Here is a 24,185-nt window from a genome sequence, read left to right as displayed (position 1 = left end):
ATGGAGGTCTCCGAAAAAATACCCATGAATTGGAGCTGGCCCATGAGTTCCACTGCACACAGCTCCCAATCGTCAGTCACAAGGTTGGTGCCTGGAGAGGGAATTGAGGATTTCAAAGCCTGCCCTCATTCATGGGGCGTGGGGAGGGGCAGCACATGGTCACATAGCGCCAGTCTCTTCACTAGGTTGCTTTTACTAAATACTTACTCTATACCCAGCCGCAGGGAAACGGTGTTGGTCCTTGCCACTTTGTTGATAGGTGTTGGGGACCGCTCTGCCCCACGTTTGGGGGCCAAAATGTCGTGGACCACTCTGTCAAATGTTGGAACCCACACTGCCAAAAGCCTTGGGGGCTAAGTTGTTAGAGCCCCACTGCCCCAAGCTGCTCTGGTCCATGGGTCAGGGTTCAGCAAGTGAAAGTGAGAACGGATGAGAAGAATGGAGATCAGAGTGTGATTCAATCCTGTTTATTCTTCAGTCTCTCTTCTTCCCTCCAAGTCCCTAGTTCCTAGCACCAAGTCTCAAGTCCTAATCCCAGTCCTAAATTGCTAGTCTCTTTCCCAGTTCCAAGTTCTTTCTCCAAGTGCTAAGTGCCTAATTCCTAGTTCTCTTTCCAAGTCTGGAGTGTCTAATTCCTAGTTCTTTCTCCAAGTGTCTAATTCCTAGTTGCCTGTCTCAAGTCTCAAGTCCTACAACTTTCTTCTGTCTGCCCCTCGCCTTTTATATCTCTCACTTCTAAGTCACGCCTTTAAGTCACACCCTTAAGTATTATCTCTAAATCACACTTTTAAGTCTTACACACCCAAGGGGAAATCCTGGGTATCTAAAACAAGATGTTATCAGAGTGTGCTCAGCTGTTGTAGGCTATTGTAAATAAGTCTCTTGTCAGGGTATATGGCTCAAGATGGCTGCAAGGATGATAGCTGCCTTCTGTTGGCTCCCCACAGAGAGGCATAGGTAGATTATTAGAGAAAACTTCAATTATGAAAACCGTAATTGTCTGAGTGGGTGGGAGAGCTGAGCACAGGGAAGATGGTTTGGGAAGGCTCCTCTGGTTAGGTGATTTCCACTGAAAATTAAGATGTAAGATAACTTTATTCCAACAGAAGTGTGTCCTGGGCAGAGGAATGTAAAAACAAAGGATCTGGGCAGGAGAGAGAAGAGAGGGGTCAGGAAGGTGATCAAGTATCTGGAAGGGCAAATGAAAGGGGAGCTGGGATGTTGCCTTTTATTGCCTTGGAGGAGGGGGCTTATTGGTTTGTATCCAGTCTGGGGATTAAACCCAAAGGCTCATACATGCTAAGCAGCTGCTTTCTACTGAACCACATTGTCAGAATTCCTTTATTAATACACTTCCCTTAAAAAGAAGATGGACTTTTATTTTAAAATTTAGCCTGTATTTTGTGTGTGGGGGTGTTTTTCCTGAATATATGTCTGTGTACCACATGCATGCAATGCCCAAGGAAGACAGAGGAAGGCATTTTATCCCCTGGAAAGTGAACCTGAATCTCTGTGGAAGCCAGCACTCTTACCGCTGAGCCATCTCTCTGGCCCCTATTTTTAATTAAGTGTGCCTGTGTGTGGGTTTGTGCATGTGAGTACAGTACCTGCAGAGCCCACAAGGGGGTGTCAGATCCCCTGGAGTTACAGTTGGAATTACCAGACTTGGGTGCTGAGAACTAAACTAGGTTCCTCTGGAAGAGCAGCAAGCAGTCTTAACTGCTGAGCTATCCTGCAGCCCTCTTGCTTTCTTTTTGGTAAAATTGTGAGTGTGAGTGAGTGTGTGTGTGAGTGTGTGTGTATGTGAGTGTATGTGTTTATACAATGTGTATGTAATTGCACATATCTCTCTGAATGTATGTGCAGATTTTCAAGAACTCCAGAAGAGGGCATCAGATCCCTTGGTGCTGGAGTTACAGGTTTTGGTGAGCTACCCAATGAGGATGCTAGGATCTGAATTCTGGTCCTTACAATTGAGCAGATGCTCTTAACCACCAAGCCATCTCTCCAGCCTCTGACTTTCCTTCTTAAAGTTGTCTTCTCCCATTGGACTGTTGCCCTGTTGCTCTGATGAAGGCGAGGGGCTCATGAGGTGTTGGGCTCATGGCTTCAGGTTTATTTATTCCTTGGGTACCCAGTGTCTAGCAGTGTGCTGGGCTCCACCTGTCCCTCAGGAGCAATGCACTGTGTAGAAAGGAAAATGAGAGTTGGAGAGATGGCTCAGTTGGTAAAGGGCTCGCCATAGAAGTTTAAGAATCTGAGTTTGATACCTAGAACTTACATTTTAAAAAGGCAGGCATTAGGGCTGAAGAGATGGCTCAGCATCTAAAAGCACTTACTGTACTTTCTCTCTCTCTCTCTCTCTCTCTCTCTCTCTCTCTCTCTCTCTCCTCTCCTCTCCTCTCCTCTCCTCTCCTCTCCTCTCCTTCCTTCCTTCCTTTCTTTTTTTTCTTTCTTTTGAGACAGGGTTCCTTCCTTCCTTTCTTTCCTTTTTTCTTTCTTTTGAGACAAGGTCTCTGTATGTAGTCCTGGATGTTCTAGGACTCACTGTAGACCAGGCTGGCCTCAGACTCACAGAGATTCTCCTGCCACTACCTCCAGAATTCGCGCACGTGACACACACAATATCAAATAGAGTGAAAGCACTTGCCCAGCATGTGTAAGGCCCCAGGGGCATAGCTCCAGCAGGAAACAAAACAAACTGCTTCCTGTGTCTGCAGAAAAGCAAGTTGACATTCTAGGGAGGGGCAGGAGGGCTCAGGGCTGCGTGGTGGGCCTCCTTGGGGATCTCACTATTGGTGTATCCCAGGTCCAGCTGTAGTACAAACAGGCCCTGGACCACCTGCGCTGGCAGCTGGAGGCCAGCTATGGGAACCGTGGGCTGAGAGTGGTAACAAGAGATGCTTGTGCATCAGCCAGAGCTTCAGGAATGACTCAGGACCAACACAACTGCTGAACCAACACAACTGCTTCCTGGAGGCGAGCCTACCACCAGAGCATAGCCATGACCTAGATGGATGTAGGGATGCAGGATCTTCCCCAGTGTCCCTTTGGGCTCTGGCTACTGAGATGTATGCAGACATCAGGCTTGGTGATGCCCCTTACTCATCCCCTGATCCTCCGTTTGCCTGTTTTGCCAAGAATAACATGTGTGTGCCACCATACCATGCTCAGCCCAGACTTAAACTTCCTCAGCTGCCTCCTGGAGAGGAAGCACAGGAGGCGGAGGGTGAGGGCAGATCCGAGGCCTGAGGGCCTAGCTGGAGTTGAGAGTTGGGAGCATTCTGGGCTTGGAGTGGTGACTGATGGGCACCTGGGCTGTATTCACCAGCTTGCACTGCAGGTCCCTGAGAGGCAGGTAGCCGGCCTCACACAGCTGTACCACTTGAGTCTCCGGCAGCCCCATGTCAAAACAGCACATACCTGAAGGGGCTAGTCAATGGTCATCTGCCTTTCATGGTGGGATTGCACTGGAAGGACACCTCCAGGGTCTCCTGTGGAGATAAGGAGGTGAGTACCAGCTCTGGGGCCTCCTTAGCTTATGGCTCCTATTTTTGACTTCCAGGCATCTGCCCAGACTGCACATTCTATCTGGAACATCTTTGATTTGTGTGGGCTCAGTGGAGGCAAACCTTTCATCTGTCCTGTGGCACAGGGCTACCCCAATGTGTTCCCTTGTCAATCACTCTCTGCATCCTAAGCCCCTACCATCTTTCTCTATGTCACCCTCCCCTCCCTCAGACTTCTTTCCTGTTCCCTAAACAAACCTCAGGACCTTTCTTTGCACTTCCTTCTCCTTGCAAAATACCTTTTCCCACTTTTGAAACATGTGTTTGCTTTAGTTTGTCTCTAAATTAACCTTTTAGAATTAGATTTCATTTTTATTCAAGTAATACAAAGTTTAAACAGAATTTAAAATATTCATTGGGTATTCCTGAATCTGGATTAGTGTTTTGGAGTTCACCACATCATGATCACGAAGGAATGTAAAATGATTTTTTCAAGACAGTTGCTCTGTTTAGCCTTGGCTTTCCTGAAACTCCCTCCGTAGACCAAGCTGGCCTAGAACTCATAGAGATCTGCCTGCCTCAGCCTCCATGCTGGGATTAAAGCTGTGTGCCATTGTGGGCTGTTTTTTTTTTTTTTTTTTTTTGAGATGAGATCTCACATAACCCAGTCTGGCCTACTGTTGCGAACTGAACTGCCCCACGTTTGGGAGGCAAAATGTTGCCGACCCGCTCTATCAATGTTGGAACCCGCACCGCCAAAAGCCTTGGGGGCTAAATTGTTCCGGCTCATACTGCCCCAAGCTGCTCTGGTCTGCGGGTCAGGGTTCAGCAAGAGAGAGAGTGAGGATGGATTCGAAGAATGGAGACCAGACAGAGTGTGATTCAATCCCATTTATTCTTCAGTCTCTCTTCCTAGTCCAAGTGCCAAATCTTGAGTTCCTAGTTCTTAGTTCCTAGTTCTAAGTCTCAAGTACTTTCCAAGTTCGAAGTTCCTTCTTCCAAGTGTCTAGTCCAAGTGTAAGTGTCTAATAATAGTTGCCTGTCTCGAGTCTCAAGTGCCTACTCCAAGTGCCTAATACTTAACAATAATAATTTCTTCTGTCTGCCTCTCGCCTTTTATATGTCTCACTTCTAAGCCACGCCTTTAAGTCATGCCCTTAGGTCTTGTCTCTAAATCTGATCTCAAAGTCACACCCTTAAGTCACACACCTTTAAGTCTCACACATCCAAGGAAAAATCCTGGGTATCTAAAACAAGATGTTATCAGAGTGTGCTCAGATGTTGTAGGCTGTTGTAATCAAGTCTCTTGTCAGAGTATATGGCTCAAGATGGCTGAAAAGATGATAGCTGCCTTCTCAAGTAGCTGAAGATGACCTTGAACTTCTGATCCTCCTGCCTCTGCTTCCTAAGGACTGGGATTACAGGTGTGCATTACCATGCCCCGGTTTCATGCAGTGCTGGGATAAAACCCAGGCTTTAAATGGGAAGCACACACTAACTGAGCCACACCCTAGCCCCTTATGTGCATTTTCAACAGTAAAGCTTATAAAAGGAGCCCTCTGCCTATCTTCCCACACCAAGCCTTGCTCCTGACAGTAACCAGTGTGAAACGTCTCCACTGTTTCTTCAGATACTGCTTTAAAAATGATATAACCTTGCTGCCATTTCTTACATTTCAGTGGGCATTCTTGGTAAACATCTTGCTTAAGAAAATCAGAATTTGAGTTGAACAAATGGCTCAGTGGTTAAGAGCAATGACTGCTCTTCCAGACGTCCTGAGTTCAATTCCCAGCAACCACATGGTGGCTTACAACCATCTGTAATGGAACCTGATACCCTCTTCTGGTGTGTCTGAAGACACCACACAGTGTGCTTATAAAATAAATAATTCTTTTTTTTTTTAAGGGAAGAAAATGAGAATTTAATTCTCACAAGGGCCCTTTTCCAAATAGCCATTTCCTCTCCTTCTCTGGGGTTCTGTGTTTATGTAAATGGGACAGTGTACATTTCTTCCTGGCAAAGATGTTGGAATATGATGGTTATGACTTTCTGTTTCTGCCTGAGTTACAATTACCACTTTTATATTTGATAAGTTTTCTGTTTTCTTCCTTTTAATTACTTCCATGGCTTTTTAGTGACTTTGCCAGAATCCCCTCGGGATGGGCAAGCGTGTCAGACCACTTATGGGCATTTATTACTTCAGATCATTTCCTTAAAAAGTCTTCATAGAACCCATCTTTAATCCCAGTACTCAGGAAGCAGAGGCAGGTGGATCTCTGTGAGTTCCAGGCCAGCCTGGACTACAAAGTGAGTTCCAGGACAGCCTGGGATTTTACTCAAAGAAATGCTGTCTCAATGAACAAACAAAACAAACAAGCCTTCACGGAGCCTTTGCCTTGGCCCTTCTGCAGTTAGGTTAAGGACTCCTGTCACTGGCTTCAGTCACAGGCCCTGTGTTCAGTGCCTCTGTAATCTTTCAACACGCTCCTTTGTTCAGATGGAGCACACCCTACAGTCACTTCCAGGCAGGTGTATGATTTTCTAATAGCCACTATAAATGGTCACTAACAGCATGGCTTACAAAGCAGAAAGCTGTCAGGAATTCGAGGCCACCCAATAATTCACAAGACACTGATCTTGATGCAATCAGCAAGAGGTATATTTTGGGATCAACCGGCTAATGGTCAACTCATAACTCACACAGGAGTAGAGGAATTGATAAGACAGCCTGGCTAGGGGAGGTCTTAATATAGGGGAACCCACAAACCCAGGGGTGGGGAGAAGGGATAACTAAGGAAACATAACATAAAAACAGTGGAAAGTCCCAAAAAGTCCCAACCCATAATTCAGTCAGGGTCTTGTGGAAAACATTTTGTACACTCATCTTTCGCAAAAATGTAATCTTGCCCAACCATCCGTGCTTTGGGCCTTCCCCACCAGAAGGTGGGTTCTCTTCCCTGAGGTCTGAGGAATATTAATCAGCCTCTCTCTTCCTCTCCTGAATGTTAATCCAGCAAGTGTCCTCTGACTCAGGAATAATGTACTCATCCCAGAATGTAGAATGTATCCTGGGGCAGTGAAGACCTAAAATCTCACATTTAGTTCTGCTTTCTTTGTGGAAATAGTGAACCAGCTGGCCTGCATTTTTGGCTCAGGTCTAGGGGTCATAAAAATGTTCCACATTTTTCATGTTTTCTATATCTTTCATTTCCCACTTCTTCTAATGTATAGTTTTAATCATATAACTAAATTTCAGTATCATCATAACCCTCATTTTCTTGGCTAGGTAAAGTTCGATATTGTTGGCATAGCATTAAGATCTGGACAGCACTTAATCTTTCTCTAACAAAAGTTACTAATCTATTTAAAACACAGGGGCCTATAGTCAGGAGCAAAAGCAGAATCAAGAGAGGTCCCATCAGGGAAGATATTAATGTCATCTATGATGATCGACCAAACCAACTTTTAAACCATCTCTGTTGAACCTCCCTGTCTCTCTGTCTCTTGTCTAGCCTTTCTCTAAGCTTGTTCATAAATCTCTAATTAATCCTGAATGATCTATATAAAAACAGCACTCTTCTCTAGGAGCTGCACAAAGATTTTGATTTTAAAAGAGCTCTATCTTTTAAAATCAGTAAGTCTAAACCCCTCTTATTCTGTAGAACGACCTCCAAGAGGGAAGTCAAGGATTCTTCTAGCTTAGAGATTGACTGTTCCAAGGCTTGCAAGTCTTCATCTATGGCAGACCTCAGCTGGTGAAAATATTGAGGCACCTGAACGAGGGTGGTGGTTCTAGTACCTACTCCTGCAGCCACTCCTAAGCCAAAAATAACTGTTAAGAGTCAGGGAGATGGGCTCTCTCTTATAACGTCCAGGATGAAGATCAAATTCATCTACAAAAACATCAGAGGGGAGATACAGCACTTTAGGCACAAGCCGAATTAATATGTAATAATCTTTGGTATCATTAAAAACACTAATAGCCATACAAGGTGTCAATCCTGTACTGTAGGCCCACCATTTGTCAATGTCTGGATATGGATATCGGTAGTCAGAAGTTTTAGGGCACTGTAGGGTTTCATTATATAGATATTGATAAGCAGCAGGAGGATTACCCAAACAAATCCCCTTCCCTGACACCTCAGTAAGAGTCAATTTACTCCTGTTGTCCCAAGCACAAGCATCACGGCTGGTGGGTGATTTCAATCCTGGAATCACAAGCTGTCATTCAACTTTGGGTGTACGCACCCTAAGCCCCACCCTCTAAGGCTGCATCTGGGACACGGTTTAGATTCAAAAGTCTCTTATCTCCGACATTTGGATAATCTCCACCCCTGTGCCTCTAGGGTGGGGATATCTCAGGAGTCCAGGCCGGTTGCTCTTTGGCCTTGTAGAACAGCAGGTGATCTTGAGTTTGAGGAGGTTGTTCAGGTGTCTGGCCATTCTCCAGTTGGCATCAGGCACAGGTGTTGGTGAAGTCAGGCAGTTACTATCTACTTCAATGGAGGTCGGATGGTCAACAGCACCAGGAACAGCCTCTTAGTAGCCTGAAAAGTCATTTCTCACACAAGAGGGACATTCCGGGCTTGGAACATGGGCAGGATAAGGGACACCCCCCAACCAATGCCAGTTCCTGAGAGCAATTTAGTTAAGGTCTCTTTTTAGGGTTCTGTTTGTTCTCACTACCTGCCCTGAGCTCTGGGGACAGTACAAACAATGGAGCTTCCAATTAGTCCCTAATAACTCTGATAATTCCTAACTTACCTTAGAAACAAAAGTAAGACTGCTATATGATCCAATTACCTCAGACCCTTGAAACCTCAGGAAGATCTCTACTCTAGGCTGTTTTCCGCTAGGTATTTTTCCTATTTACTCTGAGCCTCATAAGCCTTTGCTTGCTGGCATATGTTATACTGTTCTATTATTTCTCTGGCCCAAAACCTGAGTTCTATTACATACCTTAGGTCTCCTGACTGCTTGGATGTGCTTATCTCTCAAGAGTCTATCTGTGTATTTAGCCTAGTAAGTCTCTGTTTTCTGGGGAGCATAGTTCTCCCTTCTTGTGTGCACCATTGCCCCTTCTTCTCTAGGTGATAGTTGGCAGGACAGGTAGCAATCTGAGTCCTTTTTTTCTTTTGTGTGTTTTAGGTGAGGCCATCTCTTAATCTAGTCTCAATCTCCAGTGGGTGTCTCTTACAGGCCCATAACCAGGACAGGCTCCTGTATAGCCATTTCTCAAACTACTTGATCTGTCTGGTTATTGCCTCAGACCACTGAGTCTCCTCCCTTCTGGTTCCTGGGCAACAAATACTCAAAGTTTCTGGCGTCATCAGGGCATCTAAGAGATCTAAGATTTCTTCTGATGCAAGCAGTCCTCTCTCTTGGTATATAGCCCTGTGGACATGGGCTTTGGCAAAGGCATACCTGCTGTCTGTGTAGATGTTGATTTTCTTGCCAGGCCCTGTGAGAGAAAAGAGTTTTTTTTTAATTGGACAAAAAGGGGGAAATGTTGTGGATAGCCCTAGCCTCTTGTTGTCATGGTAATTCCACTCCTGGGAGGGGCTGCGAAGGAGGAGTGAATCTTGTGAACCTTCTGTCCAATCAAATTTGTTAAATAAAGGCTAGAGCCAGTGATTGGGCAGTAGAAGAGGAGTGGGAGGAGCCAGAGGCAGGGGAAGAGTGATAAGAGTGAGAAGAGCCGTTGGGTTGTTGGCAGTTGGGGGAAGGACAGAAGATGAAGAAGATCTTGACTGAGGAAACTGCAGGTTGTAAGAGATCTCAGAGCTGGGGAATAGGGTAGTTCAATGGTAAATCTGCCCAATCTAGGCGTACAGCATACATTTGTAATTAATTGAGTTGTGTCTTCCTTGACTGGACTTCAATGGGTCGGAGATTTACCGCAACAAGCCCCAAGTTCCAAAGCTGCTTTCTGCACCAATAAGCCTGGGGGTGGGGAGTAGTGAAAGAGTTAAAAAATTTTAAACCTTCCACAGATGGAGTCAAGAGTGCAGATCAGCTTATTCTGTGCTCTGGGTCCTAAGAGACTAGCTATCCACAAGACAAAATAAATAAGATAAGAGTTCAGAGCTGGGAGTTCAGGTCACCGTGCCCATGCACCCTGGATACCAGAAACAGAACTGACCACAAGATAGGGTTTTGTGCCCGTGCACCCTGGATACCAGGAACAGAACTGAACAAAAGACAAATTGGACAGGGTTTGATTTCCCCATAACCATTCCTTGAACCTGTCACAGAAGCTGAACACTGGACAGGTGCTTTCTATAGATACTTAATCATGATTTCCCCCCTCATCTCCCTGGGTTGTGGTTTTTCCCTTTAAAAAGCTCTTCCTCTTCTCTAAGGGGGTCATACTTCATTGCTTGCCTCTGCGTAGGACAGGATAGAAGTGTGACCTCGACGCGTTGAAATCAAATATACCTCTTGTTGATTACATCAAGTTCGGTGTCTTGCAGTTATTGGGGTTGCCGTGAATTCCTGTGGGTTGAGAGGGAATTTCTTTCTTCCTGGCGGGCCTTACAGTAGAAGTTCAGCCCAGATGACATTTGTGCCATCCACCACAGCAGCACTGGCTTGTCTCTGACCAGCATGGAGAAAACTGCTCCCGTCTGTAAAGCAGGTTGCCTTAGCTCCCAGCAAGGGTCAGTAGGAGAAGTTTTCCTCCACCTGTGGGTTCTCCTTTTGGGCCAGTTGTAGCCTGTCGGGAAGGAAGTGTATCTGGGCCCCCATCCTGGAGAGTAAGTCTCGCCCCAACAGAAGGTAAGGACAGTCTGGGATGAACATAAATGAATGGGATACCCAGCCCATCTCTAGGTCCACCATTTTCAGGTAGTCCATGAATACATTTTGGTGCCAGTGGCTCCTTGGAACCAAGATCTTTTCTTGGAAATGGGGCCATTGGCTTGGAGGAGGACCGAGTGTTGAGCCCCTGTGTCCACCAAAAGTTGAGTGGGTCCAAACCCAGTCTACCCCAACCACTGTCTTCACTCAGAGCTAATACCGTCACCATCTGGGGGTATTTTTCCCAAGGCCTGGAATTTCCTGACCCTGGCTTCCATTTGTTAGGCACTCTCAGGCTCAGCAGCTGGCTTCTTTACTTGCAATGTGCACACTGGTCCTTTTCAAAAAGTTTTCTATCTCCCTTCGATTGGAGTCTCCCTTCTCTGCTTTCCCTTAACTACTATAGCCAAGATTCTCTGTAAATTCCTTTCTTGTCACCTTTTTTTCTCATCTCTTTTATCTTCTTCCTTTCTCTTTCTCTGCTCTTTCTCTCTCTATATCTACCTGTTATGGTAGACTTCCTCACAACCTACACTAAACCTTTTAACAACTTATCCTGCAGTCCCTCTAGCCTCTGAAGCTTTTTCCTGATCTCTACTAGCCTGGTCTAAAAAGGACACAGTGTGTACTGACAGAATGCCTCTGTGAGCCATTCTAGAAAAGCTGTGGGCAACTCTTCTGATCCCTGTTTAACCTCACATATCTTGGTCAAAATTGGTAGGGCCTCATAATGCCCCCTTGAGACCTGCCAATGGAATTTGGTGGTAAGCTTTTAGGTGTCTCTTACCTTCTGCCACATTAAAGTTCCAGTCAGATCTGGTCAGGAGAAACCCACTGTTGACCACAGCCTGATCAATTGATGGTGCCCCATGTCCGAGGGAACATTTTTTCTTTCTGGTATCCTCTCTTACTCTTCAGTCCTGAAGAGCACTCCTGACAGCCAGAACCTACAAGGGTCTTGGGGAAGGAAGGCTTTTGTGGGGGGGGGGGGGGAAGGCTGTTCCTCTACTAGATTCATCCAGGTAACTATATAGGGCTCTTGGTCTGGGTGCCCAAGGGATCCTGGCCTAAAGACTCTTTCCTCTACTGCTTTGATCACCTGTATGAAGGACCCTATGGGTGACCATCCTACTCTGAAGGTGGGCCATTCAGAGAAGCAGAGAGTAACTAACTTACCCTTTTTTACTACAAATCAGTATTTGCACCAAAACAGGGACCTATTCTTTTGGCTCTCTGACTCAGGGCAGCCTGTAACTTTTCACAGTAGGTGACCTGCCTGCAAGCAGTTTGTCTCAGAGGTCCCCTGCTGGAGTCATGTGACTTGTCTCAGCACTACTCACTCATGTTTTTTAAAAAAATTATATATATATATATATGTATATATATATATATATATATATATATATATCTCAAGTGAATAATCTTAATTTCTAGTGAATTTTTGCCTGAAATTTGTGCGCCACCTGAAACGAGTGATAATTTGAAAAGCCGCAGCGCTACCTGGACCACCATGTTCTTGCACCAGAAGTGGCCAGTGGACAAAGTCCCTGCAAGTGGCAGGTGAGAAGCTGCTGGGCTGCTACAGTAGTAACCCTGGGCTCCCCAGCCCAGACACACCATCTGGCCAGCCACAGCTCCAGGCTGCTCCATGCACACCAGGCTAAGCAGCTGTCATCACATGCTGCCGTGCCTCTGCTTGGGCACTGAGGAAGGGACAGAACTTCCTTCTCTTGGCGGCAACCTGCACAGCCGGGCGGCCAAGGACACCGCGCTAGGGGAGCTGCGAGCTGTTGCCCACCTAGTGCAGGCTGGGTGAAGGTGCCCTCCATGCAGCACCACCTAGAGTACACCCTATGTGCAGTGGGCGGGCTGCCCGAACCGCAGTGCCCGCTGGCCAAAGGACCCGCCTCTCTGCTCTGCAGCAGCTCTCTGCACCAACTCCATCTCCTCCTCTGCCGGCAGCCATGTTACCTCCTTTCCTAACTTCTCTCTGGTAGTTACTTAAGATGTTTAGTGTGGTAGATTCAGTCCAAAATAACGTCAGTCAAAGTCCAAGAACACAGAGAACGACAACGAAAACACACACAGTTCGCCAAGAAAACCAAGAAAGACAACATAGACAGCTCACCCATGTCACGGGCGCATAAACCAGGTTACACAGACAGTCATAGGAAAAACCACTGGTGGAAGAATCTAGTAACCAGGCGACTTGGCCAGCTTACACTGGACCAAATCTAACAGATTCCAAAAGAAGGGGGTAGAAAGTGTCTGTCCCATGTTAGGTCGGTCAAAGTAGATTACCAGTCCAACACCACAAACAACGAACAGCACAAACAGAATCAGACCCGGACGTCCTACACAAGAGGACGTCCTACACAAGAGGACGTCCTACATGAGACCGCCACAAGAGAGCAACAGCCACTGCCCCAGGTAGCGGTGGCTGCAAGCAGACCACCTTCAGATGGAGAATGATTATTCTGGACCGTACCTCCCACAGGGACTCTGGAGCATCCTCCAGTGTCCTGTGGCTCGCAGTGTGCCAGCAAGTCTACCCCGCCGCCTGGCCACTACAGAAGAGTTCCCAGAACTCAAAACCTGACCCTCTCCCAGGATCCAGAAACGGACTGCTCTCCGTGGCTTGACACTTCACAGACTCAAAACACAAAACATAAAGCACACAGACCTGCTCGAGCAGACCTCCAATCCCTGAGCCACGGGGCCTGAGAGAGCATGCGTATCTCGGTGAAACCTCCAAATGTTGGACCCTAATATCCAACCCAGGGGACGTGCTCCCACAGAAACAATCACAGACAAGGGGTTCAATGCAAAAGCAAAAGGTTTATTGATACCAGTGCACTGGGATTCCCCCCACCCCACCCTATGCAGTCTAGAAGAACCCTGAGCTACAGCTAAGAGCAGTTTTTATACGAATTTTCACAGAATTCACGAGGGCAGTTTTACAATCACCTCTTAGACAACAACCACAAAAGCTGACCTCAAATAGTTGCTCCCACGCCCAGTTTCTAGGTAACTCAGATTTGCACATTATCTTATAACAATGAGTGTTAGGTAAGTAGCTACTGTTTACCCAGGTTTATTAAGCTAAGGGCCCAGCTTCCTGATTACCTCTTGTCTTGGGCCCTCCTCCTGGAATGTGTGTGTAAGTCTTTGGAATGTGCTTCTCCTGGATCGTGTATCTGGAGACGTTAATTTTTAAGTTGATGCTGCAATCTGAGATTCCTACATGCTCAGAATACAGGTGTGCACTCTTCATCCTTTATGTCTCAACTTGTTTGGCTCTATTGCATTTACTGCTTTTATTATTTTTAAAAAAATAAACTGGGCAAAGACTCTGAATTGCTTGTGTGCTGGCTAGTAGCAGGGGTGTTGCGATTAAGTCCACAGATCTAAACTCAGAGCCTGTGTTCTAAGATTACATCATACCACTCAGTGCTTTGCCCACTGCCTAGATTTTTCCCTTTCATCGTTTCTCACTAAATATCTTTTAAAATCCTCATGTTTGCTTTCCTGACATGTGAAGGCAATCAGTCTGCGGAACATCATTGTTTGTATTTTTGGATTGTTTGTACTGGGTGAGAATCAGCCTAAACATGCTGACAGGGCCTCTGAGCTTGCTGGAAGCAGCATTTTAAAATCATTTCATTCTCACTTTATTATTTTTGCGTTTGTGTGTTTGGCCTGCAGTGTATATCTGGGTACACATGAATGCCTGATGCCTTCAGAGGCCAGAGTGAGCATTGGCTCCCCAGGGACTAGAGTAACTGACAGATTTGAGCTGCTAAGTGGGTGCGGGACTTAAATCCACATCCTCCTGATGGGTAGCCAGTGCTCCTAACTGAGTCTCCTCTCACACAACTCTTGTTTATTTTTTTTTGTTTGTTTTTTATTTGTTTGTTTTTGTTTTTCAAGACAGGATTTCTCTGTGAAGCCCTGGCTGTCCTGGAACTCACTCTGTAGACCAGGCTGGCCTCGAACTCAGAAATCCACCTGCCTCTGCCTCCAAAGTGCTGGGATTAAAGGTGTGCCCCACCACCGCCCGGCTCTTGTTTAGTTTTTACTCATGATAATAAGCTTAACGCTGTAATCCAGCTAGACTCAGAGAGGAATAAGGAAAATGTGGACCCCAAAGTCTGAGCACCAATTCTTGTCCCTTTCCCTAAGTCTTTATGGCTCTTCTATGAGTCTATACTAAGTGACAGTCACTCTGCCAGCCCACAAGATGGCACATCATTTCAGGACAGTTTTCAAACCAGTTCATTAATAAAGCAAGCATCCTTATCTGTAAGATTAAATGGTGAAGATCTAGCTGTCAATAACTCAATCCATGTGTAGGAGAGCTGCCCTGGAGCCTGATGGATCACCCTGAGCATTGTCCTTGTGTAACACTGTCCTCTGTGGTCATAAGTGGTACCACAACTAGATCTCTGTCTTGAACCAGTATCAGCAAGTCAATGCCCAAGTGTATGAGGAATGTTGCCAGTATCTGGCCGCAGAGCAGGTAGCACCAGGCTGGCCCTACCCTGACTCAAGACCCTTATTTCATCTGTTTGTTCACTCCAGGGAGCTGTGGGCCCTTGGATCTGGGTCTCTGGGAGACAGAGCCTAGAGCCAGGCGTCATCTAGCTGATAATGGCATCTCCCTACATGTTTCCCTCTGCCAGCTCCAGTGCTCTAAGGATGAGACCAAAAGCAGCTTTGCCCTAGAGGTGGGGGAGCACCATTTCCATGTGAGCACCAACCTGCAGGCTGCTACGGACAGCCTAGCCAGTATCGTCCAGATGCAACAGACCTTCTCCCAGGTGTGTAGGTTCTTCTAGGAAGACGAGAACTGCACTTGAGGCTTTGCTTCTGGGGATACCAGTACAAGCTAGGCTCAGAAGAGGGCAAAATGGCTGGAAGGGACTCTCAGCTGTGTGTCTCACCTCCATAATCTACTGATCATCCCCTAGAGCCTAGGTAGTGCTCCAGAAGCTGGGACGTAGCATAGAACAGAGACAATGAGCCCTGACTCTCACTAAATATATCATTGAATCTAGTGGAGACAGATGACAAAAAATGATATAAGTAATATATATATATATATATAAACAAGATATATAGATATATATGAATAGATATATGAATAGATATGTATGAATGGTTAGGAGGCCAGGAAGAGTCACCTAAGGAGGTGACACTTGAGCTTATCCTGTGTGACAAGCAGTCTGGGAAAAGAACACTCCATGCTAAAGGTAAAGGCCTGGGGTGAGAATGAGTCTGAGAAGTGCAGAAGTCCTGAGCTGGGACAGACAGGCTCTGCGGGGACAAGAGGAAGTACACTTTGCGTGTGCCAGGCTTGTCGGCCCACACAGGCAGTACTATGCTATAAGCACCTTCCTTCCAGGCTGGGGGGGGGGGATGGGGGGCGGGCATCAGGTCCCCATAGCTGCTGTGCTGTGATCGGCCTGCAGGTGGTAGCAAAGGGGGAGAACTAGGCACCAAGAAAAGGTCTGTTCCCCAGGGAGGAGCTGGTGGGATGGGTTGAGAAGCCTGCTGAATGATGGCGCTGACCTAAAGTCCCAGCACTATGGAGTAACTGTGGTGAGTTCCAGGACAGCCTGGGCTACACAAGAAAACAGAAAAAGAGGGAAGGACACAATGGGAGCTGACATTCTTACATCATAGACAGGAAACACAGACAGTTCAGAGAGGTTAGGAGCCCTGCCCAAGGGCATACTGCACATCTGCAGAGCTCATGGGCTCTCTACTCTCTGTTGCTCACACTCCGACACTCTCCCTCCTGCTCATGCTGAGCACTGTGGTTCTGAAGATGCAGGAAACGATCTACACACAGCTCCCTTTCCTTTCTGGATGTGTCTCTCCTTCCCCATCCCAGGCAGTGTGTGGGTGGGTTCCACACCAGCCACCCCATTCTCTTCCAGCTCAGGACACTTCCCATGGAGCTGGTCCCAAGGACCGTGAGCCAGAAAGCACAAGGCACCCACATCCTGTACCAGGTGGTGCTGTGGGATGGCAAAGAGGTGGCCCTCAATGGGAGCCTCTCTAGATCTCTCTCAGAGCTCTTGGGGACCACCCGTCTTTAAGGTGAGTGGCTGAGGCATAGGAGTGAGGTTAGGGGTGCTCTCACAGGCCATGGGTGAATATCTGTTTGACCTTATGTCCAGGGAGTCCTCAGGTCATAAGATGGCCCAAGGCCCAGCTCTCAGTGAAGACAGGCAGAGATAGGAACCCCCACGTCAGCAAAATCACAGAGAGGGTGGGACTGCAACCAATTGGTAGATTTGTTTACCTAGAATGTTTGATCCTCAGCACCTTAAAAAAAATAGTGAGGGTCTGGGGGAAGATGTCTGCAATTCTAACCCCCACAAAGTAGAGACCAGAAGGTCAGGAGTTCAAGGTCATCCTCAGCTACATGAAATCCTGTCTCAAATGAACCAAAATTAACAACAAACGTAAAGTGGGGCTCACGAGATGGCTCTGTGGGGGAAGTGTTTGTCTTCAAGCCTGACCATCTGAGCTGGGACCCAGCTTAGATAAGGTCTTACTGCTGTAAAGAGACACCATGACCAATGCAAGTCTTATAAAGGACAACATTTAATTGGGGCTGGCTTACAGGTTCAGAGGTTCCGTCCATTATCATCTAGGTGGGAGCATGGCAGCATCCATGCAGGCATGGTGCAGGAGGAGCTGAGAGTTCTACATCTTCATCTGAAGGCTGCTAGCAGAATACTGGCTTCCAGGAAGCTAGGATGAGGTTCTTAAAGCCCACACCCACAGTGACACATCTACTTCAACAGGGCCACACCTAATAGTGCCACCCCCCAGGCTGACCTTTTACAAACCAGGGTCACAGGAGACAAGCAATTCCCACAAGTTGGTCTCTCCTCTCCACACACATGTGTCACAGTGGACATACAAATAAGTGTAATAAAGACCCTAGACTGTCCCGAATGAAATCCAATGGCTTAAAGTGGTTGGGAGGGTGTGGCAAAGAGGCCTTGGTAGGCTCCTGCATCTCGAGGTCAGAGGCAAGCTAAGAGGAAGGGTTCTGTTGATCTCTGGGATCTCTACTGATCTCAGCACCTTCTGGCTCTTAGTTGAAGTCTGATCTGAGGCCGTCAGCAGCTGTCTAAGGTATGCTCCATGGTGGCCTGTCAGGGATCAGAGGTAAGGAGAGGAAAAGCAACATAGCTTGGCCCTGGTGCTTTGTTGGCTTCAAGGAGCAGTGCATGATCTGAAGCTGGGGCTGAGGCCGGGGCAGGGCCAGGGCTCAGAGGAGACTCTGGGTTGGTGTGGGTGGCTGGCTCCTCAGTGTCACTGGGATAGAAGGAAAGGAGAACAGAGCCCCCATGGGGACAGTTAGGTTGCTTTAAGTGATATCATGACTGAATGTGTTGCTTCCAAGTTTTATAGCACAGGTGAGGTAGCCACCTGCCTGAGTAGATTTTGTTATCAGCTGAGTCCCCAAACCAGTCTCCTGCCACAAGCTAAAGCCACAGCCATAATCTTACATGAAGTTACTGTCACCCTCTCCACCATGTCACCTACAGTGGAGCTCACTACTAGCTGTCTCTGTCCCTGCCTCGATGCTGCAACCTCTGCCTGTCCTTGGAATACTCTAGAGACAGCCACCAGGGTGACCTGGCTGTAACCTGGGACAATAAAGAGACCAGGTAGGCAGTGGGGCTGGAAGGAGACCCTGTTCAGGAAGCCTAACTGGGGGGTCAGCAGCTGCACTAGATGCCCAAAGGTGGGGTCCGGGGACCATGTGATGAGTATAGCTGATGTCCTGTGTCACAGATCTATCCCACTGTCAATCCTGCGTGGGGCTGTTACCATCACTTCTTAGAACCTGACATTGAAGTACAGACAGGTACTGTCACTGCTCTGGAGTAACAGAGTGCCTGTCCTTAACCTCTCTCCCCAGCATGCTCCTGTCTCACCCCCTGAACCTCGGGCTCCTTCCCTGGGGGGGAGGGGGAAGGTGAGCAGCAAAGAGGGAGAACTGGCTCTCACATGCCCGCCCCTCCTCCCTCCCACTTCTGTTCATCCTTGTCTCCTCTCCAGGTGGGACAGAGGTCTGCAGCCTCGCTAAGAACAGATCTTCACTCTAGGAGGCAGGGAGGCTCAGGCTTGGGCCCTGGTCAGGATGGGAGGGCCCTGTTCAGCAGACACAACATGACCTCAAGGGTCCTCTACTCTTCTCTTTCAGTGAAGCCCTGTGCTTGCACCCCACTTGCATAGCTCTAGGTTTTCAAAGGAGAAGAAGGTCTTTAAGAGTCCTTGAGCTCACCGGGCGGGCGGTGGTGGCGCATGCCTTTAATCCCCGCACTTGGGAGGCAGAGGCAGGCAGATTTCTGAGTTCGAGGCCAGCCTGGTCTACAGAGTGAGTTCCAGGACAGCCAGGGCTACACAGAGAAACTTTGTCTCGAAAAACAAAAAAACAAAACAAACAAAAAACAAACAAACAAACAAACAAAAGAGTCCCTGAGCTCATTTGTATACTAATCTGCATACATAGCCACACCAGGGAGGGCTGAGCAGGGGAGCTGGCCTCCCCACCCCTGTACATTCTCAAACAATGTGGCTTCTCTGAGCCTTCTCTTGCCACCCACAAATGAGAGTATATTAGGCCAGCAAAATGCAAGCAAATGAATGCATTTTTTTTTAAATCAGAAGTTGTGATAGGCACCATGGGGCAGGTATACAGGGGCTGGATTTGAAAGGCCGGTGAGTCCTTCATGAGAGATGAGACCCTCAGCCAAGGACCCTGGGACTGTGAGCAAGGACAGCATGTGCAGAGGCCCTGTGCCAGGGTAAGCTGGGGAGCTTCCGTGGAAGAGGCTGGATGATAGGCAGGGCAGGACACTCAGGACCCAGAAGGGACTGGCTGACATCCTGTCGTCAAGGGAGGGCCCTTTCTCAGAATCCCCATAGAGGGCTTTGGACACCTACAAGGAGGGGCAGAAGTCTCTAGCCCCCATTTCCTCCACAGGAGAAGATGAAGGCAGCCACAATCTTGCCAGAGTCTCCTCACAGAGGTGGTGACAGTCTCTCCTCTGCTTGCCCCTCATGCGGGTTCAGCAATCCTGAGACTCTGAAGATCACCTGGGCTGATAGGTCCTCTATGCACCGCGTAGCCTGGGATGGCTGCTTAGCCGCCTCCCTAGGTCAGGTACGGATGTATATGTGGATGTATGGATGCACACTTGCTCGTTGGTGAGCTCTTGCCTAGGATCCTTTGCTTCCAGAAGGCTTTTGCTTAACTTCCTGTTCTTGTCAGCTCCAAGGACCCTGGAGCCTGGGCCCACTGCAGGCCTGTGGGGCCTTGGCTCAGACCTTGGTCATGTTCAGTGAGCAGTTTGATCTCTCCTGGGGCCAACACTGGCTGTAGCAGAATGTGACTAATGAGGTGAGACCCAGGGAGCCAGGCTCAGGGCAGATCACCTACAGTGGGCCTTACCTCCTAGGGGAAGCACCAAGCTGAAGGCAGTATAGTTCTGGGTTCAAGTGCTGGCTATGCCATGGGACCTAAGCCACTCATTCTACTGGGTGACCCTTGCTTCATCTGAAATGGGTATGATAGTCATATGCCTTACCAGGAAAACACTCAGGTTAGTGCTGGGCCCAGTAGAGGAGCTGGTGGTACTAGGGGCCTGCTAGACATGGTGCAGGAGGTAGGGGAAGGCTCACCTTTCCAGAAAGGGCAGGGCTTAGTATCTCCCACTTAACCAAGGCTTCCGGTGAGGCTAAGTATCAATCTTCAGAGTGCGAGACAAAAGCCAGACAGCACTGAAATGGGGAGGGCTGTCTCTGAGGGCGTACCACCCTCAGCCCTCTGCACCCCACCCCAGGGTTTCTGAGACCCTGAGGTGCTGAGGCTGGAGTTGCAGGCCCCTGGCCCCTGTGTGGTTGACCATCACTGGTGGGTACTGTGGACACTCTTGTATGTAAGACATGCCCACGTCACAACCCACCATGCCAGAAGCATCAGCTGCCCCAGTGGGACAAGGCCCACGTAGAGGCCACATCCTCTCGGGCCCCTGTGCCCGGCACAGCTTCCAGGGGACAGTAGAGATTGACTATGTGCACAAGTTACACCACGCTCTCCACCTGGAGCTTTGCGATGTGCCCAGGGTGAGTCTGGTGAGAAGGACGGGGTGCAGGAGAACCGGGGGCCCTGAGGAGGGGGGAGCACCTGGGACAGGCAGGGTATGCCCAAACCAGGCAGAGCTGTCACGGTGGTTCTATGCCCACCATCTGCATGGCACCTGTCTTCCCTCAGTGAGAGAAAGAAGATATATGTCGGGGAGATCATGATATTCCAGAGGATGTGACAGGAATGTGTCACCACAACTGGTGTTTAGAGGCACATGGGACCCTTTACTGCCACTACCATGGGCTTGTTGTCTGAGTCTCCTACCATTCCCAGATTCTCCTACCCACCTATATCTTATCCTTTCCTGTCCTTCCACCCACCCGCCCATCCACACGAACCTTCCTCCCTTCCCACCCCACCCTCCTGCTACCTATCTGTCTACCCACCCACCTATCCACCCACCCACCTCCTCATCCCTCCCTCCCAGGGGCCACAGACTCTTCTGTGCAGGCCAGGCAGAGTATTTAAAATTTAACAAGTCATCACATCTCATGTTACTCTTGCTCACCCCACTGTGCCATGAAAGGAGTGTCTCTGGGTGAGTGGGAGGCAAGGCAGGTGTTGCTCTCCTTGAGAGCTGTTTGGGAGTGGAGGAAAACAGGGAAGACCTAAGTTGTATGATTAGAACCTGGGGGACGCTGGGAAGGATGGAACAGGGCTTACAAGTGGTCTCAGGGCACCACGTGCAGATCATACACAAGCAAGCACCTGCACAGGGCGTGCTGCCATGTTTAAGAAGCTTTGATGGACAAGGGTTGTGGACGAGGCAGTAGAGCCTGCCACCCCCACAGCCTGCCACAGCAATCCAGGTGGGAGGGATCGCAGCCTGGGCCAGGGTCCAGCGGGAACCAAGCTATTTCCCCTGTGTCTCCTGACCTCTGGAACCTCTGCTGGATTCCCTCGGGCCCTCTCGTTCTCTGGGAGCACAGTCTGGACCAGGGTGCACACCTGCTGCATTCTCAATATCAGCTGGGTCGTGCTCTGGACCCCAACCAGAGCCTGCATGTTAGCCTAACCCTCCACAACCACAGCCAACCTAATGCACCGGACCTCTCTGGGCAGCTGGAGGTATACCTCCAATTTCTCCGGTTTCCATGCCAGAAGCCCCACTGCCTGGGTAGCCATGCCACCTAGCGGTCATTTGTGGAACTTTATGTCTACATTCTGATGGTTCAGGACTTCCTTTCTGGAACCTTTCTGAACCAAGGGTCTGTCCAGGCCCACCTATCACTCCGTGGCCCTTCCCTCCCTATAACCAAGAGATGGCGTCTATCTTGCTCAAACGTGACAAGGTTGATGTACCACTCGGGACTCTCTAGAGGGACAAAACCAATAGAATGGATATATAGATGGTGTAGGTATAGGTGTAGGAGTAGGTGTAGGAGTAGGTGTAGGTGTAGGTGTAGGAGTAGGAGTAGGTGTAGGTGCAGGTGTAGGAGTAGGTGTAGGTGTAGGTGTAGGAGTAGGAGTAGGAGTAGGTGTAGGAGTAGGTGTAGGAGTAGGTGTAGGTGTAGGAGTAGGTGTAGGAGTAGGAGTAGGTGTAGGTGTAGGTGTAGGAGTAGGAGTAGGTGTAGGAGTAGGTGTAGGAGTAGGTGTAGGTGTAGGAGTAGGTGTAGGAGTAGGTGTAGGTGTAGGAGTAGGAGTAGGTGTAGGAGTAGGAGTAGGTGTAGGTGTAGGTGTAGGAGTAGGAGTAGGTGTAGGAGTAGGTGTAGGAGTAGGTGTAGGAGTAGGTGTAGGTGTAGGTGTAGGAGTAGGAGTAGGTGTAGGTGCAGGTGTAGGAGTAGGTGTAGGTGTAGGAGTAGGAGTAGGTGTAGGAGTAGGTGTAGGAGTAGGTGTAGGTGTAGGTGTAGGAGTAGGTGTAGGTGTAGGAGTAGGAGTAGGTGTAGGAGTAGGTGTAGGAGTAGGTGTAGGTGTAGGAGTAGGTGTAGGAGTAGGTGTAGGAGTAGGAGTAGGTGTAGGAGTAGGAGTAGGTGTAGGAGTAGGTGTAGGAGTAGGTGTAGGTGTAGGTGTAGGAGTAGGTGTAGGTGTAGGAGTAGGAGTAGGTGTAGGAGTAGGTGTAGGAGTAGGTGTAGGTGTAGGAGTAGGTGTAGGAGTAGGTGTAGGTGTAGGAGTAGGAGTAGGTGTAGGAGTAGGAGTAGGTGTAGGAGTAGGTGTAGGTGTAGGAGTAGGTGTAGGTGTAGGTGTAGGAGTAGGTGTAGGAGTAGGTGTAGGTATAGGAGTAGGTGTAGGAGTAGGAGTAGGTGTAGGTGTAGGTGTAGGAGTAGGAGTAGGTGTAGGAGTAGGAGTAGGTGTAGGAGTAGGAGTAGGTGTGGGAGTAGGTGTGGGAGTAGGTGTAGGTATAGGAGTAGGTGTAGGAGTAGGTGTAGGTGTAGGAGTAGGTGTAGGTGTAGGTGTAGGAGTAGGAGTAGGTGTAGGAGTAGGAGTAGGTGTGGGAGTAGGAGTAGGAGTAGGTGTAGGTGTAGAAGTAGGTGTAGGAGTAGGTGTAGGAGTAGGAGTAGGTATAGGAGTAGGTGTAGGAGTAGGTGTAGGAGTAGGTGTAGGAGTAGGTGTAGGTGTAGGAGTAGGTGTAGGAGTAGGTGTAGGAGTAGGTGTAGGAGTAGGAGTAGGAGTAGGTGTAGGTATAGGAGTAGGTATAGGAGTAGGTGTAGGAGTAGGTGTAGGTGTAGGAGTAGTTGTAGGAGTAGGAGTAGGTGTAGGAGTAGGAATAGGTGTAGGAGTAGGAGTAGGTGTAGGAGTAGGTGTAGGAGTAGGTGTAGGTGTAGGAGTAGGAGTAGGTGTAGGAGTAGGTGTAGGTGTAGGAGTAGGTGTAGGAGTAGGAGTAGGTGTAGGTGTAGGTGTAGGAGTAGGTGTAGGAGTAGGTGTAGGAGTAGGTGTAGGAGTAGGAATAGGTGTAGGAGTAGGTGTAGGAGTAGGAGTAGGTGTAGGAGTAGGTGTAGGAGTAGGAATAGGTGTAGGAGTAGGTGTAGGAGTAGGAGTAGGTGTAGGAGTAGGAGTAGGTGTAGGAGTAGGTGTAGGTATAGGAGTAGGTGTAGGAGTAGGTGTAGGTATAGGAGTAGGTGTAGGAGTAGGTGTAGGTATAGGAGTAGGTGTAGGAGTAGGTGTAGGAGTAGGAGTAGGTGTGGGAGTAGGAGTAGGAGTAGGTGTAGGTGTAGAAGTAGGTGTAGGAGTAGGTGTAGTTGTAGGAGTAGGAGTAGGTGTAGGTATAGGAGTAGGTATAGGAGTAGGTGTAGGAGTAGGTGTAGGTGTACGAGTAGGTGTAGGTGTAGGAGTAGGTGTAGGAGTAGGTGTAGGTGTAGGAGTAGTTGTAGGAGTAGGAGTAGGTGTAGGAGTAGGTGTAGGAGTAGCAATAGGTGTAGGAGTAGGTGTAGGAGTAGCAATAGGTATAGGAGTAGGTGTAGGTGTAGGAGTAGGAGTAGGTGTAGGTATAGGAGTAGGTGTAGGAGTAGGTGTAGGTGTAGGAGTAGGAGTAGGTGTAGGAGTAGGTGTAGGTGTAGGAGTAGGTGTAGGTGTAGGAGTAGGAGTAGGTGTAGGAGTAGGAGTAGGTGTAGGAATAGGTGTAGGAGTAGGAGTAGGTGTAGGAGTAGGTGTAGGTGTAGGTGTAGGAGTAGGTGTAGGTGTAGGTGTAGGAGTAGGAGTAGGTGTAGGAGTAGGTGTAGGTGTAGGAGTAGGTGTAGGTGTAGGAGTAGGAGTAGGTGTAG

The 24,185-nt window shown here is 48.4% G+C and overlaps 1 protein-coding gene across 1 annotated transcript in view; it reads left to right on the top strand.

Annotated features, from left to right (window-relative positions):
* LOC117710383 (uncharacterized) overlaps positions 1 to 24,185 on the top strand; it is a 79,058-nt gene that overhangs the window by 46,610 nt on the left and 8,263 nt on the right. Inside the window, 10 exon segments of the mRNA XM_076935276.1 lie at positions 2,810 to 2,873; positions 2,876 to 2,979; positions 3,344 to 3,407; positions 3,410 to 3,510; positions 14,990 to 15,127; positions 16,250 to 16,403; positions 16,493 to 16,584; positions 19,306 to 19,503; positions 19,612 to 19,740; positions 21,241 to 21,612. Coding sequence (XP_076791391.1) covers positions 2,810 to 2,873; positions 2,876 to 2,979; positions 3,344 to 3,407; positions 3,410 to 3,510; positions 14,990 to 15,127; positions 16,250 to 16,403; positions 16,493 to 16,584; positions 19,306 to 19,503; positions 19,612 to 19,740; positions 21,241 to 21,612 — 1,416 coding nt within the window.

This window comes from Arvicanthis niloticus, chromosome 6, assembly GCF_011762505.2.
Source record: "Arvicanthis niloticus isolate mArvNil1 chromosome 6, mArvNil1.pat.X, whole genome shotgun sequence".
Lineage (NCBI taxonomy): Eukaryota > Metazoa > Chordata > Mammalia > Rodentia > Muridae > Arvicanthis > Arvicanthis niloticus.
The sequence above is the reverse complement of the archived record's forward strand: the minus strand, read 5'-3'. Positions and strand labels throughout refer to the sequence as shown.